Source organism: Stegodyphus dumicola, chromosome 9 (genome assembly GCF_044657685.1).
Source record: "Stegodyphus dumicola isolate Sdum_Otavi_A_Nest chromosome 9, ASM4465768v1".
In the NCBI taxonomy this organism is placed as follows: domain Eukaryota; kingdom Metazoa; phylum Arthropoda; class Arachnida; order Araneae; family Eresidae; genus Stegodyphus; species Stegodyphus dumicola.
In genome coordinates, this window is record NC_140776.1 from 20,645,308 (window position 1) to 20,665,192 (window position 19,885).

At 33.2% G+C, this 19,885-nt stretch overlaps 1 protein-coding gene across 2 annotated transcripts in view; it reads left to right on the forward strand.

The window, feature by feature from the left end:
- The window catches only part of LOC118192022 (cell adhesion molecule Dscam1-like), a 1,213,535-nt gene that overhangs the window by 1,190,552 nt on the left and 3,098 nt on the right, over positions 1-19,885 (forward strand). For both annotated transcript variants that reach the window (XM_085823265.1, XM_085823266.1), the window contains one exon: positions 3,398-3,540. In XM_085823265.1, the coding sequence (XP_085679391.1) occupies positions 3,398-3,540 (143 nt within the window). The remainder of the gene's footprint in view (positions 1-3,397; positions 3,541-19,885) is intronic.

Below are 19,885 nucleotides of genomic sequence, written 5' to 3' on the forward strand. Positions count from 1 at the left end.
CTCGTAATTTAATATTGTGGCTTTGTAGGGGGTCTTCTGTAGAAGTATCAGACATAGCCAAGGACTTCCATCTGTCGTATGTATGAGCTTGAGCAATGGTATTTAAGTGAGAAACAGTGAATAACTTACCAAACATCGCAATTAATATCCACTGACACCCATGTTTCCTCCTACAGTTAAAATTTCCTGGCAGAGCTGATGAGAGTGGGCGTGGCTTAAAAAGGAAAGAATTACAGACGAGCTTAGCTAAAATTAATTAACATGCCTATCCGGGTTTATTTTTCTCTATGTTTGTATGCGATTTTTTTCTGTTCCTAAATCACTACCTATTCTCTCAGATACTTAATAGCTTATGTATGGGCATTCTGTGCTGTCAAGGTCAAAAATATTTATAATAAAAAATTACTTTTTACTTCCGTGTACGAAAACGTGTATTTTATTTGTAAGTACTGCCATCAAGAAAAGTTTTGGGTATCATATTTCAACGGAAATATTCATTTTGATCATTCCCAAAAGCATTTGGGGGGGGAAGTTTTACGTGTTGTCTGTACGCAGAAATAGAATAAAAGCCTCTTTTTCTCCGAAGCGGCTTGTAGAAGGGATCTAAAATGGGATCAGAAGGGATTTCGTCGGGACGTGTGTACGTATGTATGTACACGTACCTACCTATCTATGTATCTCGCATAACTCAAAAACGATGAGCTGTAGAACGTTGACATTTTGTATACGTGACTGATATAACATCTAGTTGTGCCCCACCCTTTTTTCTTGAATCGGGAGTAGTAAATGCGTATGTATATTCCTACAACCTTACCCGGCCTTTATTTTTTGCAATCATTGGTCGTAGTCATACGCTTTCAATTACAGAAATGTTTCAAATGACGAAAATGATCATATTTTAACAATGCCAAATAAAAGAAATAATTTTTGGCGAAAAACGAGATCTAATCATTAATTCCTATATTTCTCCCGATTCCTATATTTATATTTGGGAAAGATTTAGAAACATTAAGAAAAAATAAGAATGCAAGAAGGTTGCCTCTCTTACAAAAATTGATCGCGATATTTAATTTCAAAATTTGGAACTTTTGTAGCCATTTTTTACTTGACTTGAGGGATCGGTACTTTAAGTTAGAATAATTCAAGGAAATAAGTTGAAGTGAAGTGCAACAAAAACGTGTATAAGTTAATAGGCCGTACAATGAAGTCACGTGGTGTCCACGTCATATTTTTGTATTATCCTATTGTGAATAGATTATAGTAGATTTTGTAGTAAATTAATGTAATAGATTATAGTAGATTATTGTGTAGTAGCGCTGATTATTGTTGTTTGACATCTAAAGTAATAATAGTAGATTATTGTTTTTATCTTAATATTGAAAAATGTTATGTACACTGTATCTTATAATCTGCATCTTATAAAGTGAACTTTTTCCCCCTCTTTCACATGTTTTACATTCGGAATGTAAAACTTGAAAGAGCGTAAAGCTTCTTAAAAAGTATCCTTCTTTATTTAGGCTTTCACTTCGCTGTTTACCTCTCAAGGCTTTTGCATTATTGGAACATTTTCTGTAGAAAGTTATTCTAAAAAGCATTTCGAAGTCGAATGCATTTCTAGAGCTTTAATAAGAATTCTCGAGAACAGCGACGTTGATATTCTACGGCTGTCGAAAGCTTGGCACTGGATGGAAAACATGTTCTTTTTACGCAAAAGCGTATTGATATAAAGAATGCTTTCGGGAAATATCTCGATAAGTTTCGAAATGCTTGAAAACTGTGAGTTTTCTTTCGTAAAAAACAAGAACTGTTAAAAGGCAGCGTGAGTGGAAAAACTGGGTATTTACATTTCGTCCTGCGTTCTTAAATGAAATTTCTTTACTTGGAAAAATATCTCGATTCCATTTATAACTAATACTATTTAATAACTTTGCGCACGAATATAATACCTTTGCAAATGGAAGTCTGTTTTCTTGCATTATTATTCGTATGCAAAAGTGAAGGAGCTTATTTTTAATAGATTATGGTTTCAGAAGCTTACACCAGACATGATGTAAGCTTCTGAAACATTTTTTTGTTGCACTAGGGAATTTCAAGATATATTTAGAGAGACAATCTATATAATTTTATGCAGGTTCCAGTCAAAAATGCTATTTGAAGTTGGCAGTGAAACAGCAAAGCTGTTAAATTAACTTCTGAGGCATTCCTAAGGACTAAAATTACCATCTTGTTCTTTTAGGTCAAGATAAAAATGAAGGCAGAAATAAGGTAGGGTTTAAGAATCTTCCAAACTTCATGAGATTGATGAGCATATTTAGAACTTTAATTTTTACCTCTTAGAACAGGTCCTCTTAAACATTTTTCAGTTGCCACCCCTTTTTATCACTAAGATTTTTTCCGCGACCCCCAGGACCCCATAATATTTACGAAAATTTTGTGGGATTCCATAAGCATTGCGCAAATCCGACACAAGCGTGAGTGAAACTGTCAATTTTTTTCCCTTGCACTGTAATATACTATTGCAGTTTTAGTTCATTAACTTTAATTTTTAATTTTAAGACATAGAACAATGTGAAAAGTTTAAGTAACAGATGAAATAACAGCGTCATATGCAAAGCAATGAGCGTTTATATTACAAAAAGAATGCGTCGAAAACCTATTTCATATTTTGTCAGACATTAAAGACTTTTTGATTAACAAACTCAATGATTTCAAAGAGGCCAATGGCAACACTGTACCAAAAAAAAAAAATATCTCCAGCGCGAGACTGTGTATCGGAAATTCCAAAGATATGCACTTTTCAAATTATTTCGCGATATTGCTGTTGAATTGAATTTTATGGTTTATGTGCGAAGAACATGATTTTTAATAAATAAAGGTATCACACAAAACTTTAAAAAAGCATCTCTTTGGGCGTAATATAAAATCTGAAAACTTACAGAATATTTTCTTTCTTTTAACTTCACATACGAGAAGAACTATCAAAAACGAATTTTAAGATAACAAAATTTTTCCTATACTGTAACTACTGAACTGTTTTATATATTATTACTGTTGCAACAGATCCTTGAATCGTGCATTTTTATGTTAAGTAAAAGATTATTTTTTAAAGTCTTTTTAATTATGCGAAGCATTAATAGATATTTAATTAAATGCACAACATATAACTTGCTAAATTTTGATCTAAAGTTCTCATTTAAATTTCCACATTAAACAGATAACTTCAATTCATTGTTGAAATACTAAATGGAATAATTTAATGTTTGAAGAAAATGTGTGGCAAACAGTGTTCGTATTCTCGTAATTTGTCAAATGTGCTGTATTTATTTTATTACCTCGAGTATCATACTACCTAGATTAGGTCTATTTTCATCTTCAAATTTTATTTTTATATTTTTAGTGATCCTGAAGATCTACCAGGATTTCAGGAGGAGATCTGTCATACTGTAGAAGAAGATTATGATGATCAATCCCTGGACCAAGAAGAACTGTCTGAGACTGAATGCGATAGAGAAATCATCGGAATGACAAGACAGCGAAAATGTGAGATTCAGTAGCTTAGCTTATTAAACATATTTCTTAATTGTTATTTTTCTATTGTTTGAAAAAAAGAGACATTTCTGTATTGCCCGATCTACCGTTGACGAAATTTAATTTGCATTTTTCATTCACTTTGTCGAAAGCCTGACTTAGGATGTATATTATATTTATGTACAGCACTGTTCCAACATAGATATTTTGACACAAAATCGGAGTTACTCTGAAATGACTTACTGAAGTTTTTCCATATTTCGGCTCTACAATTCAAATTATACCCAAATATTAAATTTTGGAGAATTTCTTGAGAAACGTAACGAGAATTTTAAAAATTTATCTTGCACACTTTTTTTAGTTTGCGCCAAGAATAATTCATTTCGCGAAATTCTTAATTTATGGTAACATATTTTCCTTTCCTTTTTCTCTTTGTGCGCGAACGTAAAAATAAGTCCAATGTTTATTCTTTCAAAAAATTTTATAACAGATATGCCAAATTTCAAAACATGTTAACATTCTCGTATATCTTCGGTAATTTTGAACAAAAAACTCTAATGTTTTGCAAGTATGCCTAGAAATACGTCTACTTTAAGGTGATGGTAAAAATGTTATAGTTTATAATTCAGAATTTTTCGAAACCTTTCTGAAAATTACAAGTAAAATACTCGAAATTTACAAGTAAAAAGGTTTATGAAAATTGCAAGTAAAAAAATAAATCTAGAAATACCTTCATATTTTTTTTTATTTAACCTAAATTTTGAACTGTGAAAGAAGGACTTAAGTTTAATTAAAACAAAGAAGTAATATTAAATATATACATCAAATTCAATTAAAAATGAGAAGCTAAAATCTTGGTAACTAATTTTTTTTAAAACTACTCGTGCGATTTTTTACAAAACTTAGCATTTTTGCATAATTGGGAGCATAGAATTCCACGTTGTCCAGACGTGAAAAACGCATAGAACGGGAGATATAGAAATGTTCCATTTGTTTTCTGTGTGTGTGCAAGGTGTACACTTGATAACTGATATTCCAGACTCTGTAATAACGTTTCATTGCTTCATAAACAGTTATTTACATTCGTTATTTTGAAAATAATCATACTCAAAATGTTCGTATTTTAAATAATATGTAAGTTTTAAACAGTAGGAAATTTAATGTAAATGAAAGTTAAACGAGGTATTGGGAATCGAATTCAGCTATATTTACTGATTGGCTGAAATGGCAAACCTTCAAATGGCGGAAATGGAAAGTATCTAATCAAAAATAATACCTTTATAGAAAAAAATTCGTTTTATGTTAGACAAAAAGAATTACGCAAGGCTTCAAAAATAGTACTTTTCAATTAATTTATCCTGCGTGACAAAGTTTTTTTTTTTTTTTTTTTTTTTTTTTTTTTCCAAAATGTAAAAAATTTTAATCTAAAGTAATCAAAAATATAGTCTACACCCTCGAAAGATATTTTGCTGTTAAACATTCCAAAAGATTTTTTTAAAGACTAAATACCACAAAAATAAAATAAATAAATAAATGTTTCTTTAGCTAACAACCACGCACATAGTTTTCATCAATGCAGAAAATATTGATAAATTATTATTTTGATCGATTATAAATAAAAGGCACTTCAATATATGTCAATTGAAACATTATTAAAAGATAAAATAAAACATTTTACGTTAAGAGGTACGTTTTCATAATTTTAAATCGGTAATTTTGCTAATAAATATTAACTTTATTTAATGTGAAAGATAATTCCTCGCATTTGCAGTTACCAAATAACATTTAAGAGCAGGTGATGTGTAAAAGTGAATGATAAATACATTAAAGGTCTAGTGTTCCGTCCAGTGTTTACTACACGGAACAACAGACTGCAGCTACACGGAACACAAGCTGTATTTAGATACTCTCCGTTCTTTTTATCCGTGAATTTCAGAGCTGTGATCGTGTCTACGAAGTTTATTTTACAAGAAGGCTATTTTATCCATTAAATAAAAACCATATATCTCTTTCGAAGCAATAAATAAAATTCTACGAAGTTTCCTTATTCAACAACAATTTCCAAGGGCTATTTGTTACAGTTACCAGGAATCCGTCGTGCAATGGATTCTTCTTAACGGCTTCTTTTTTTAAATAATTTATTTAACTCGGATGCATTTATTATCGAATAAAAGTCCGCTTGAAATTTTGTAACCGTTTTTTGGTATTTCGTCGTATTTTTTTTTTTTTTTTAATCTAGCTATTTAACGTTTCCAAAGAAATCCGATTTTAAAATAATATAAAAATGTTTAAAACAATTTTTATCGTGAAATTAATTTGGACTCGGAGTGTCTTCTATGTCCATTAAATTTATGAATTCATGGGCAAGCTGTATTTAGTAAAATTACAGTAGATGAAGATTTGCATAGAAAAAGAGATAGTGGGGAAATCAGGTGAGAAATTTCAAAATATTTTTTTCTTCCATGATACAAGTATGTATAAAAGAGAGCAATACATGAAGAAATTTATTGAACGAAAATATAATTATTAAATTAAGAGCATAGCCTTCGAAAAAATAATTTAATATCAAAATAATTACCAAAAATCTATCACCTATAGTTAAAATTGTCCTCGATTTTTGAAGTAAATAAACTTTCTCAGATCTGCATCTTACATCGTCGAACCTAATGCACCACATGACTTTCTTGTACAGCCTTTCTTCACTTCAATTAAACTTATTTCCTTTGAAAACGTTTCTTTACTTACAGGATAACCATTCCCTTATAGCAATTTGAAAATGGCGTCAGAAACTGTAAATTTTGAAATTAAATATCCCGGTTAATTTTTCTAATACAGCAATGAAGCTTTTTACAATTTCATTTTGTTTCATACAAAATATAAATTTTTTTCAAATATAAGTATAGCAATCAGAGACGGAAGTAAAAGTTAGATTTTGCTATTTGTAGAATTTTTTTTAAAATTTGACATTGCCCAAAGATAAATATTTATGTCATTTAAAATACGTTTTTAATTGGAAGTATATGACTACGACCAGCGATAGCTGAAATAAAGCAGGGCTAGGGTTTTGAAGTTGGATAAGAGGATGGGTTGGATATATATATGTGTGTGTTACGAGTAACGTTTGAAATCCAGTATTCTATAGAATGCCTAGGTATTGTATATAATGCCAAAAACTAGCCGGCAATGTATGAAACGATTAATATTTCACACATTTCCTATGCATTCTATAGAAGGCCAAATGACAAACTGATAAATTATAAAATACATTTCCGATTCGTTTCGAAGAACCAAATTATTTACCAGACGTTAATAAATGATAAGTTAAAAAGGCCAAAATGACTATTAACAAGGAACCATGGAATTACTGGCTGCTGAATAGCTAGGATGTGATATTCGTTGAAAACAAAATTACATTCATTTATCCTGTTAAAGAAAGCGTTAAAGTACGATACAGTCACGGACGATAAGTTATTTCTCGTACTTCATGAAAACGTATTTAAGTACTGGACACGGAAGACGTGGCAGTGTTGAAAGAACTTTCAACTCAATACAAAAACGTTAACCACCTTTGTGAGCCCTCCCAGAAAAAAAAAAAAAAAAAAAAAAAAAAAAAAAAAAAAAAAAAGATGTTAAAAAAGGCATTGTTGTGAAACTTATGATTGGTTCTTGAATTTAATTTCGTTGTCCGGAAGATCTTACTGATTCCGAGTCTCAGCTAGACTGAAAATATAAATTTATTATTTTGCATCAGGATCATCTCACTAACTTTTTTTTTTACATATCTCGAATGACAATTTTTTTAATGGCACTCTGTCATTAATGTTTCAAAATAGAATTTGCAGTTTTGAGGAATAAGCGTCTTTTAAATAATGGCATTATCAGAACCTTTTCTCCTTTCATTATTCAAACTTTGCCTAAAGAGCATTTGTCATTCTGTACAATGCCTAGGGAAGTATGTAATAATTCTCATATTTCATACTTTGCCTAAAATCGCTCGGGCATTATATACAATACCTAGGCATTCTATAAAATGTCGCATTTCATACTTTGCCGGTTACATGCATGGTGTAGCAGTACATCGGAGAGAAGCTTTCTGGAGAGACTGAGTACACATAGACGATGGGAAATCACATAGCAATGCTTGGACGGAAATGCTTTCCTGGCTCGGTAGTGACGACACAAAACGCAAGAAAAGGACACAAATAGTGAGACAGAACGTGTTTCATTATGTTTAGTACAGCAGAAAGCAACAAATAAGAACTAAAACAAACGACGATCGTCATTAAAGAAGGTGTTCTAAATTACGACCCCGGACCGTGTGCAGGCCTCGCTTCTCCGGTACATGGAAAATTTGCATCACGAATGGAAGATGCATGACTCACGGTTGCTGCATCACGGTCCGGGTTTTAATTTAGAACACCTACTTTGATGATGACAGTCGGTTTTGGTTCTTATTCCTTGGTTTTATCTGCACCAAGCATAATAAACATCATACTCACCCTGTTCGTATCCTTCCTTTATTGTGTTTTGTGTCGTTACTACGGCGATAGAAAAGCGTTCCTGACCATGCATTGCTATGTGATTTGTGATTTTCCATCGTCTAGGTTTAATCTTTCTTTCCTGAAAGTTTGTTAACGTTGTACTGATTCATCCTAACGATGCTAGACAACCAACTCTGTGGTTGGGCTGGGGGAAATTTCCGGAACCGACCATTTATGGGAGAGACCCGGGGAACTTCCACATCACTGTCTAGACAGCTCCGGCCTGCAGAGCAAATAATCAGTCAACACATAGATTAGAGCAATCATTTATTCGATGGTAGGTTCAGGCTTGGCAGGGACCGAACTGGAACTGCCCTGTCGGTGTCCTTGGTGGTGGACATGGTGAATGGTGTAGACCGTCTGGGAGATATTAGCTCTTCTCGGTCGGTGTGGAAGGACGTATAATCTTGCGAATTTTAAAGGTCCTTGTTTAGTACCCCGAGAGGGAGTGGTGACCCCTCTCATAGGAATTTTATCTCTGAGTCTAACGTTTGAGTAGTCGGAGTTGAGATCGGCCCTGTGGATCTTTCCTTGATGGTCGCCCGTCGGTCTCTTCTCCAATGAATTTATCTTCAATTACTTTGTCGAGGGAAGTTCCCCTCTGCAGCAACCGGGAGGGGTGGCGCCCTCTCGGATTGGTCCTGGAGTTGCGGTTCTCTTATACCTTGGGAAGACGTGATCCTTCTGCGACAGGGGCCGTACTCTAGCTCTCGTGTATATATTATATGCCGCTTAACCCATATATATACATAATACGGGGTTAATCGTAATCTTGCAATTACTGTAATCTCTGAACGAACAAACAAATATTTTGACCAAATATTTAAAGTGTTTTCCTGTTATACACGTAAGGGTCCCGAGCAAAGTATGTATGTGTCGACAGAGAATATATTTTGTTCAACTAACATAAACGTCCATAAATATTTTTGTATACATACAATCATTGTTAACTTGTTGACCATGCTACTGATACTGCTAAAAAACGAAACGCAGTTAGAAATCATATAGTTAAATATACCTTTTATATTTAGTTTTTCTAATATATTTGTATTTATTTTAAAATTTTATTCTATTTCATATTATTTTATACCGGACAGTAGCATCAAATTAAACGTACGCCTAATTTAAGAGAAGTTTCAACAGAACGATGCTCGCGATTTAATTTTTAAATTACATTTGCTTACTCAATATGAATAAAATAAGTTAATAAATAAAATCAATTCTGTGCGAATAAAATAAGTTTCTTACGGAAACTGAAAGATACAGAATGCGATTTCTTATATTCTCTCCGTAACCTCTGAAATACTAACCATTAAAATCCAAGATTAAAAGTAGCCAGAAAATATTCCTTTACTACTGAGTAGATTTCTGCGTGAAATACGGAAATAAATTCCCTTTTCAATTTATCCATCGATAACACACCATTTGCACTGACAGAGCTATAAATCGTTGTTTCCGTATTTTCACCAACGTAACTTTCCACTTCTGTAGGAGTTGGGAATAAAGCGTTTCGAAAGAGCAAAATATATTACTTAGTGTACTGTATTTAACTCAGAAGTACTGGCATCTGCAAGCAAAAAAACTGTTTAAGGAAAAACAGAGGCCAAATATTTTTCAACTGAAAATGCTTCATAAATATGGAATACTGCACGCAATATAAAAGTGAAAGGTGAATTAATTTCAATATTAGTAATTTCTCAAATTCCCCTTTTGATCCAGAATTAATAACTGTTAGGATCTATTTATTTATTTTTGTTTGCTGGTTGTATAATTTAAACCAGGGACATCTAGTCAATTCCTGCACTCAGGGTGAAGCAAAAGAGAAATTAAAGTTTCGTATGAAAGAATGGCTTGCACCCTTGAATTACGAATCATGGAAGATGATGTATTTTAATGGATTAAACGTGTTTTCTAAAACATGTATTATTTATTTATAGGAATGATTTATCGGACTTAAGAAAACCAATTCTAGAAGAATTTATTAATTATGCTAATAATGTAAGTAATTATGCCATTGAAAATGCAATACCAAGAAGGAGTGGCCGGAAAGTGACGAAACTTGATAAACAGAAAGAGACAGCAACTAACAATAAGTGATCTTTATTTCAAAATGATATGCATAATACAGAGCGAGAACAGCGTTGGTTCAGTAGGTTATGCACCACTGACAAAACTTCCGAGTTAAGGCAAAACCGATCGGAATGATGCCTGATCTGTGGACAAAACAGCAAACTGCCACCACAATAGGGTAGTGGCTTAAAGACTAAATGCTGTTAATTGTTCTTAATCAGAAAAGTTACAGAAAAGTAGTTTACGAAAATGATTATAAAGTTATCTTTCATAAAATGCTACGTAGGATACATAAGATTGTGCTCCGTGTAAAAAAATTAAGTTACAATAATCTTGAGTGGATTGCCACGTAATGCAAATTATATGCATTATATACATAAAAGTTGTGCCAATTTCTATATGCGTTAGAAATACATAAATTAAAACACACAAATATGTATTTAAAATTATTTGATACTAGACGGATTTCTATACTGATGTGTTAATCTCAGAATAGGTTGGTGATCATTAATCAAGTACGCATACTGTTGGTAATTAGATTACATAAACTTTCTCAGAAGCATAAAATTAGTACTTTAATCCATTTCTTATTGTATTAGAATTTCATATTGTGAACCAATATAACATTTGCAACCTGGTATAATTGGAATCATATAATGTAGTCATTAAATATGACAAGACAATAAGCAAAACATCAATGTATCATATGATAGTATAATAATATAGTGCATTTTGTGATAAGATACATTAATACGTTAGCCAGTGGTATTGCTTAGTATAATACTTTAATATTATGAAACAGAGCGATGATAAAGTGATATTATAAGCTATAATATTACTAAACTCAGTAACTTTAGTTTAGTGACAAAGGACGCGGGCACAAGCCCTCTACCATGGCAGTTAATTGGTATACAAGGATCACCTTGAATGTCTATACAAGAAGCAACACATTTAGATATAGAGTCAATAAGAGTCCTGACGTGTGCTGAGGAATGGCTCTCCATTCCCTGTCAACCATTTGAAACAGTCCGTCTTCTGAACGCGGCAATGGCAGGGTCTGCAAATGGCGTCCAATCACATTCCAAATGTGTTCGATTGGTGAAAGATCAGCCGAGAACGGTGGCAGGGAAGCATCTGTATACTTAGCATCTGAGCACGTCGGTTATGCAAACAGTGTGTAGTAGGGCATTATCTTGCTGATAAAGGGCACTGGGCTCTCTCTGAAGGTAGGGGAGTGTCACCGGCCGCAATATGTAATCTTTAGCTCTAACGTTCTTGAATAAAAACTAGAGGTGATATAGAATCGTACGCAAGTGCACTCCAAACCATGATGCTGCAATTACTGCCGGATTAGATCTGTCTCCACATCGATGCCACACTCGTATGCTGCGACTATCATTGGAGAAACAGAAGCGTGACTCATATGAGAACACGACCTTGTGCCATTCCGTCGTCCACATCGCTCGAGCCCGGCACAATTGCAGGCGTTGGAGTCTATGATGTGGGCCAATGGCAGTCTTTTTAATGGACGCCGCGAGTGCATGCCACTAGCCACCAATCGACGGCAAATGATTCTGGTCGATACGGCAACATCCATGGTGTCTTCAACATGCTGCAGAATGAAGGTAGAAGTGGCTTGCTGGAAATAGCAGGTTTTTTCGCTCAGTTTTAGTCGTATGGCTTTTAGAACTTAATATTGACAAATCTAAAAATTTTTCAACATATTAAGGGAAATATATTTTTATAGATGATCATAAAAAAGCCTGAAAGCTTTCAGATTTTACACTACGCCCAAAGGGGCGTTTTTTAACGTTTGTGTGTTACCTTTATTTATTAAGTATCATGTTCTTCGCACTTAAACTACAAAATTTAATTGAAAAGCAATATAATTTTAAAATGAGCATAACGTAGAGTTTCCGATACATAGTCTCGCGCTGGAGATAAAGAAGTTTTTTTTTTCGTAGAGTGTTCTCATTGCTCGCTTTGAAATTGTTAAGTTTCTTAATCAAAAACTCATAAATGCTTTACAAAATATGAAACAGATAATAAAACAAATTCCAAATTCTAAATTTGGGCTTCCAGATGCCCATATTCTGATGAAAGCGTACCTAATTCAATATTTGATGGCTATAGGTACTGTTGTTTTATGGCAATGCGAGAAACGTGCATATATTTATGCATATTCTTCATTATTTAATTTCTTTAAATATAATATAGGGCTCTAATATTTGGTGGAAACAATTTGAAAAGTGAACCGTCATCTAAAGTTTTCAACGAAAGATGCCAAAAGGAAATCAATATCTCTTCTGAGCTAACATCCTTTGGGATAATAATAAATTAAATAATAAAATTGTAATAATAGAATATTAAAATTAGTAATAAATTTGCAATAATAAAATAAATAATAAAATATAGTAACAAAATGATAGATGATCATATATATATGATCATCTATAATTTTACCATATATATATGCATATATATTGTCATCCACAGTTTTAACAAGAAACTTGAAATATTAATCAATAACACCTACACAATCGACTTCATGCGACTTCTTATAACAATGTTTGAACAAATAAGCAGAAAAAAGATATACAACTCAACAGCGGAAAATAGCTGAATTCTAATAGCTCCAACCTGGGTTCGATTCCAGGCAAAAGAACTGGCTGTATGGGGGTTTTCGAGGTTTTTCCCGTGTGTTACGTGCATTACGAGCCAGTTTCCTTTAGTTCTCCACGAAGGCATTCCTCCCTTAGACAGATAACGTTAGTGTGTTTTGCCATATATAACCAAACCATAAATCCGTATACATATGCAATAATTAAAATAGTGTTTGTCTATGAAAACATGTGAAGAACCAGAGATTCAATTAAAATTCAATTCAACTATGCAAAAGATTGCCAATTATGAAAAACATTGTGTCCATGTCTGCAAACATGCAAAGTAAAAACTGAGAATTTTCATCTATAAATTTCGTGAAACAATGCGAAATTATTCAAGAATCAAATTGGGAGATATTACGAAAGAAACTATGAATTCATTTCTGAGAAAATTCAGTTTACCACTGAGGAAAATTTGAATCTTTTCATTTTATAAAGTGATGGGAATTACGAAAAAAGGCATAATTAAAGTTGTATGCCTAGAATGTAATTAATCCGAAACATTTTGCATCACATATGAGGTCTTTATTTCTTGGAATTATTCTCAACTAATTGAATGTGAAATGGGCCAAAACATCAGATGTTTCTGCATTAACTATTTGTTTAATTAAATTAATTTAACTATTTAATTAAATTAATTTTAATTTTAAAATTAATTTAACTAATTATAATCAAAATGTACCAGAACATGTATGCACCATTTAACAGATGCTATATGCTTACTGGTTTCGAAGTTAAACTAAATTATCTTCACAATATGTAGTATGGTGTTTGCTCAATAAATTCAGTACTCTTATATAACGTATAAAAGAGAATAAATATGCCCTTGGGGAACCTTAAAGAACGTATTACAGCACAAGAAATCTGTTAAGCTGGAGATCCTTCGTCAAGAAATTGTAGTAGCTTATGCAGCAGTCCCGGCGGGCGTATTGAGCAACGCTGTTTGAGCAACCACTCACGGTTGTGCTATGTGTCTGGCCACTAATGTTTGCTAGTCTAACATTTTCTGCACTCCAGGTAATTGTCCAAATTCAGGTGCAAGAAGATTGTATTAACCTTAACCTAACATATATTAACCTTAACCTAACATACGCTATATATGAATATTTTAACCTAAAATTAAGTTTGGTACTAACTCATAATCCATAACTTTGATTTGCTTGATTATACATGTCTCTAATAGCCTGTGTATACTTATTTTAAAGCTGTATAAATTAAAAGGATGAGAATAAAAATGCAGTTATCTCTTAATCTTATCCAAATATATATAAATTTCTACAGTTATTTTAAGAAATCCCTGTAATAGTAAATTATTCGTGACTATTTTACCGACACCATTCAAAAGACTGCAATATTTCTACTAAAAATCGGATGTAGACATCACATGATTTCCTTGTACGGCCTATTAAATTTTGCACATTGTTTGTTTGACATCATTTAAACTTATTTCCTGGAAATAATCTAATTAACTGATCTCATAAAGTAAGGTAAAAATGACTTCAACTATTGCAAATTTTGAATATCCCAGTCAAATGTTTCGTACGCGAGTCAAACTATTTCTAATTTTACTTTTTCATAAAACAGTGTAAAAGTTTCCCAAATGTAGGTAGAAAAACCAGAAGACTACATTAAAAGTTAGATTTCGTTACTTATCCCGTTTTTATTATTATTATTTTGTATTGCCAGAATATAATATTTTCGCCATTTAAAATAATTATGTAACTGGAAATGCATGACTACTATCAGCAATTGCGAAAAAAAGGCCGGGTAAGGGATGGAATATATATATATATATATATATATACTCACTCCTTACAATATATATATATATATATATATATATACACCTACTCCTTACAATGTGTATATATATGTATGTATATATATATGTAATAATAGCAAGGAAAAGACGGAGTAGTATTGATGCGTAATAGCTATATATGATAGATCGTAGATCCCTTCTGATTGCGTAGTATGCTAATATGTTAACTTCGTAATATCTGAAAACCTTGACAGTCGAGGCGGTTTCAAATCCATTTTTATTTGTCAGTTGATGTTTGTGGCCACAATTCACTTAGCACTCTGGTCATGCCGATTCAAGAACGTTTGCATTTTTGATATTATTACGATAGCAAGCAAGACAGCGAAATTACATCCTAGAAGGATAGAGAGCGAAATGTAAAATATAAAAAATACGATGGCCTTGTTCTACGCGAACAGACAACCTCTAATTAACTTTCCGCAATTTCAAGATCTTCCTCCTAGACCAGTACGTTCGAGAACATTCTGGCATCTTATGTAACCGCAAGTATATATACCGAATACTGCTTCCTACTATCGCTACTACAAGAGTCTGCGCTGTTCTGTCCGTCTTTCTTCCTTTTGTTAGAATATTTATGACATCAAAAGCCTGGAATTCATCTTATTTAGCTCTAAGCACTATTTGATATGTAATTTGGAGAATTTAATTTAAAGTTGTAGAGACATTAGGTATTTTGGAAGCAGGAAAATTTAAAAATTAGCAACGCCTTCGCCGGGAATCGAACCACGGACCTCAGGAATACCGGCCTAGTGTGCCGAACCACTACACCAAGAATGCACACGAAGAAGGGGGGAGAAATACCTTATAAAGTAAAAATGATCTGCTATTTGAATTGAATAAAGATGTGCAATTAAAAGCAAATTCCTATCCGCAAAATAATCACACACACATTCATATATATATATATAGTTAAAGAAAAGAGAACAAACGATAAAAGACCTATGTGGTCAAAAAATTTGCGTATTGAGCTGCAAAATTTAGAAAAAAATTTAAAAGAAAATTCCTAGTTCTTACGCTAAAAAGTTGCTTAGATACTGTGGTTCCGTGAAAATATAAAGTGCAATGAAAAGTGTAATAAAGATTAAATTAAATAAATATAATAATTATTTATAAATAAAATTCAATACTAATTGTAAGCAATATGCTGAACAAAGTAAGGCATATTTTAAACATTAGAATTAAAGTGCAATAAATGACTAAAGCAAAAATACAAAAACAAAGAAGCGGTAAATGGTAGATTATCCCAATTCGAATCTCATTAAGGCTCTTCAGGGGAAATTATTTTTAATGATTTTCGAATCCAGCTAACTCCATATCGCGTTTCGCCGAAACATACAATTTAAACTGTATACGAAACACTTTTTATAAATTAATTGAGAAACGTCGCCATACATATATTTACACACACACGTTTGGTTCTGCCGATTCCAATAGAAAAGAGAGGGCACAACCACAACAGTCCCATTTACAAAATTCCAACGTTCTAAGGATAATAATTTTTGAATTGTGAACGATATATGCACACATACCTACGTAGGAACGTATGTATATTTGCCTCGGAAAAATCCATTCTGAAAACACTCTAAACCTATTTTGCATTCCGTTTTGGAAAAAAAAAAGAGTTCTTTATTCTGTCCTTATGCTCAGATGCTATGGAAAAAAGCCGTCTAAAGGGATTCGGGAACGGTCAAAATGGATATTTCCTTCAAAATACGGTACATGAAATTTTTCGAGATTACATTACTTCGTAGATTGGTGTATGTCATTATGGCAAAGCTTTGAGGGCTATCTACCTAACTAAAGGGATACCTTAACGGATAAATTTCTAAGAGAAACTGTTTCGTATACACGTTACACATGGGAAAAAGATGAAAGCGCCAATACAACCCTTTCGCGGGATTCGAACCTCGGACCGAACTACCAGTGTTCAGTGACTTCACAGCTTGGTTATTGGTAGTTCGTAAAAGGTAGTAGAAATACTCTGTAAATTTTCATCAAATACCACGAAAAGTTTTATATTCCGGCGTTTCTTGTGGTGAATACAAAAGACAAAATTGGACAAATAAAATCTTGTGATCTTAACAGAAAGATATCATCATTTCCTGAAAAATAGCTCATTCCGCTTTATTAGAATTCATCTAATTGCTCTAAACTCCACAAGGAACAGAGAAGTCTAAAAGTATTCAATGAGATTTAAGTTTTATTTCAATCTGAATTTGAAATCATATTTCTTTGAAGTTATATCTATACTACAATCATGTCGGGTTTCGTTACGTTAAGCGTTAAAAAGTTAAAAAAAAAAGACTCATTTTTGGAAGGAATGCACATTCATTCAAAAAGCGCATTTCATGCAAATTTGAGAATCGATAGTTTTCTTTTCTTTTTTCTTTTTTCTTTTTTTTTGTTCTTTTACGCAAACCAAAGGAAATAAAGGCAAAGAAATGAATCAAAGTTCAAACGATTTCAATAGAATATATCCTTGCTAAGGAGAGGAAATGGCAGTTTCAGTGAATGAGAGAAGAATAAAACTGAAACCTGCTATCATACATTTATGAAAAGGATATATATCTTCTCTTTGCATAATCGATTATCGTCGATCGGAACGGGAAAGAAAGGTCAAAAAGAACACAATTCCAAGACTTATCGATTCCGTAAAAAAATCGAACGTTAGACAACTAACTCCCCCATTATTCGCAATTTCGTCCGCTACATACTGCTGAACTCATGGGTTCTTGGTGATTCTGCGATGCGGAGAACTTGAAAGATAAGACGTCCAATTTCGTTCTAATCTACTTTTCTAGGCAATCTATCAAAGAATCATCATCTATCAAAGAGATTTTTCTTCCTTCCATTCTCTCTATACGGTAGGAGGAATTTCTCTTTGATGTTACGTCATGCTTATTTTGTAAGAACATGGGAAAGCCACGTTTCTGAATCTTGTAACCATTTCTCTTATTTCCCTTCTGGTAACGAGAGATTGAATCTTTATTTCGGGCAGGAATGTATAGGATGATGGTTCTGTTTCTGTCATAATGGTCCAGTGAATTTGATAGAATTGGTATTCGCGGACAATTTCGAAAAGATTCTTCAGCGCAGATGATACCGGTTCCATGGAGATCATTATTTTCTTTTAAAATACAATGGAGGTCTAGCGCGGTTCATCAGGCTTATTCAATTTTGTTGCGAATTCGAAGAAATTGAATGACGCACATTTTATTATGTATACCGAAATTGAATGGTGTTCATTTCCTTCTTGTAACTGAATCAGGAAGCGCGTATACCTACCTACAATATAAACTTCCTTTTGATAAGAGAGATGGAACTTCCACCTTTTGTGTATTTATGTCATTTTACTTAGCGTCACACAGTTTTATGCTAGTTCTTGTATTTATTATTATTCGTATTTCATACCATGTGATGATTCAAAATGCTTTTGACATTATTGACTGGTATTAGTCGACAAAATATAACCATAAATTCAAAGTTATATTTCATTTTTCGTTCTTTATGGAAAATTTCCCGATATATGAAGTCCCTCGTGGTCTATCTGCTGAGATAACCGAAAGATAATTTCAGATATTGTTATTTGAAGGTATGCGCTCGAGATTGTGATGATTTAAAACAATAGAGTTCTCACGTTTACGGTTTCTGTAAAAAACATTTTGAAGTTTTGGAATGGCAACATCAAACTTTTCCTGCTCATATTGATCAGCACATAGATAAATCATAAATTACGTCGGAACGATACACGTGTGATGAAAATTGTTGGCGTAAAACATTTGCAAAGAAGCAGTGACAACACAAGAGAGGAGAGAAAAACATTTCTTTGGGGATTACAGGTTTCCATTGTGTCCACTCTCGCAGACGATAGCTCATTGCATGCGGGAGATCGTTGACCGCCTAGACGAATGTAACATCAGAGGATGAAACTGTATAATTTCACGTTTAATAGTATTTTTTATTTCTGAAAATTCTCCTAGGTGTAACTGTCAAATGTATATCTTAGCTTCCAAAGACATTAGGTATTTTTGAAGCAGACAGGATGAAAATTGAGCAATCGCCTTAGCCGGGAATCGAAGCACGGACCTCTGGAATGCCGGCCAGCGTGCAGAACCACTACACCACGAAGACACGCTAGGAAGGCGGGAGAAATACCTTATAAGATTACATATAACCACAGAAACAGGAATTCATCAGAATGAGGTCTTAGGATCAAGGTGTGGACGAAACTGCAAATTTACCGTAGATCTTGAAACCGTAGATCTTGTATCTTGAAACTTTGTACACATTGAAAACTTGTAATTCCAATAAAAGCTTTACATCTTTCTCTTGTCTTTGTTGTCAGTGGTCCTTTATAATGTTGTTGCTTACAATGTCCAGCAGTTCTGCCATCGTGTACCGTTCCAAAGGCCCTTTATAGCTTTTTAGTGCGTTACCTATCTGTGCAAGAAAAAAAAAAAAGTGCGTCTTGCCACTAAAAAAATTTAAAAGAATAATTCACTTTAACCGTAACCATGAGAATTCTATTTTAAATTATTACACTTTCGATCGCATACCTACAAATAACAATATCTGAAATTTCATTTCGATTGGTTGAGCCGATGAATAGCTAGGAGTTCATATATGGGGGGGGGGAATTTTTATGATTTTTTTTATGCATGCATTTTATCTGAAATATACTCAAATTCTTAAATTAGATTTTATTATGTTGTAGAAACTTGAAATTTTGCGGGGGGAGGCTGAACGTGGCACCGTCGCTAGGCATTGTTGTCATGTAGGGGTTTACTTGTGCATAGGTTGAAATCAATGTTTTTAGAGCCCATTAAGAGCAGTTCCATATTGGGGTTTATTTGAGCTAACCGAGACGACGGACATAGGCGACGCAGCTTCGAAACCAGTTTTTCCTCATATGGAGCAAGTTGAAAAATATCAACTGCACATATAGCGGAGCTAGTCTACAATACAACTGACTCCGTTAGCTCAGATAAACCACAGTGTGGATGGCCCTTTAGACTGACAAGGGAGTTATAGCTCCAGCCTTAACTAAGATGACAGTGCCCTACGAAGGTTAAAATTACCTTTACATTAACAGTCCTACGGAAGCCCTACGAATGTAACTAAGTGCTAAGAAGATTAAAATAACCTTTACATTAACAAGTCCTACAAAGTCCTTCGAGGTAACGGTCCTACGAAGGTTAAAAGAACTTCTTTGTATTTAACAGAGGGCTCTACTTGTGTTTACAAAACAAGGTATACCATTA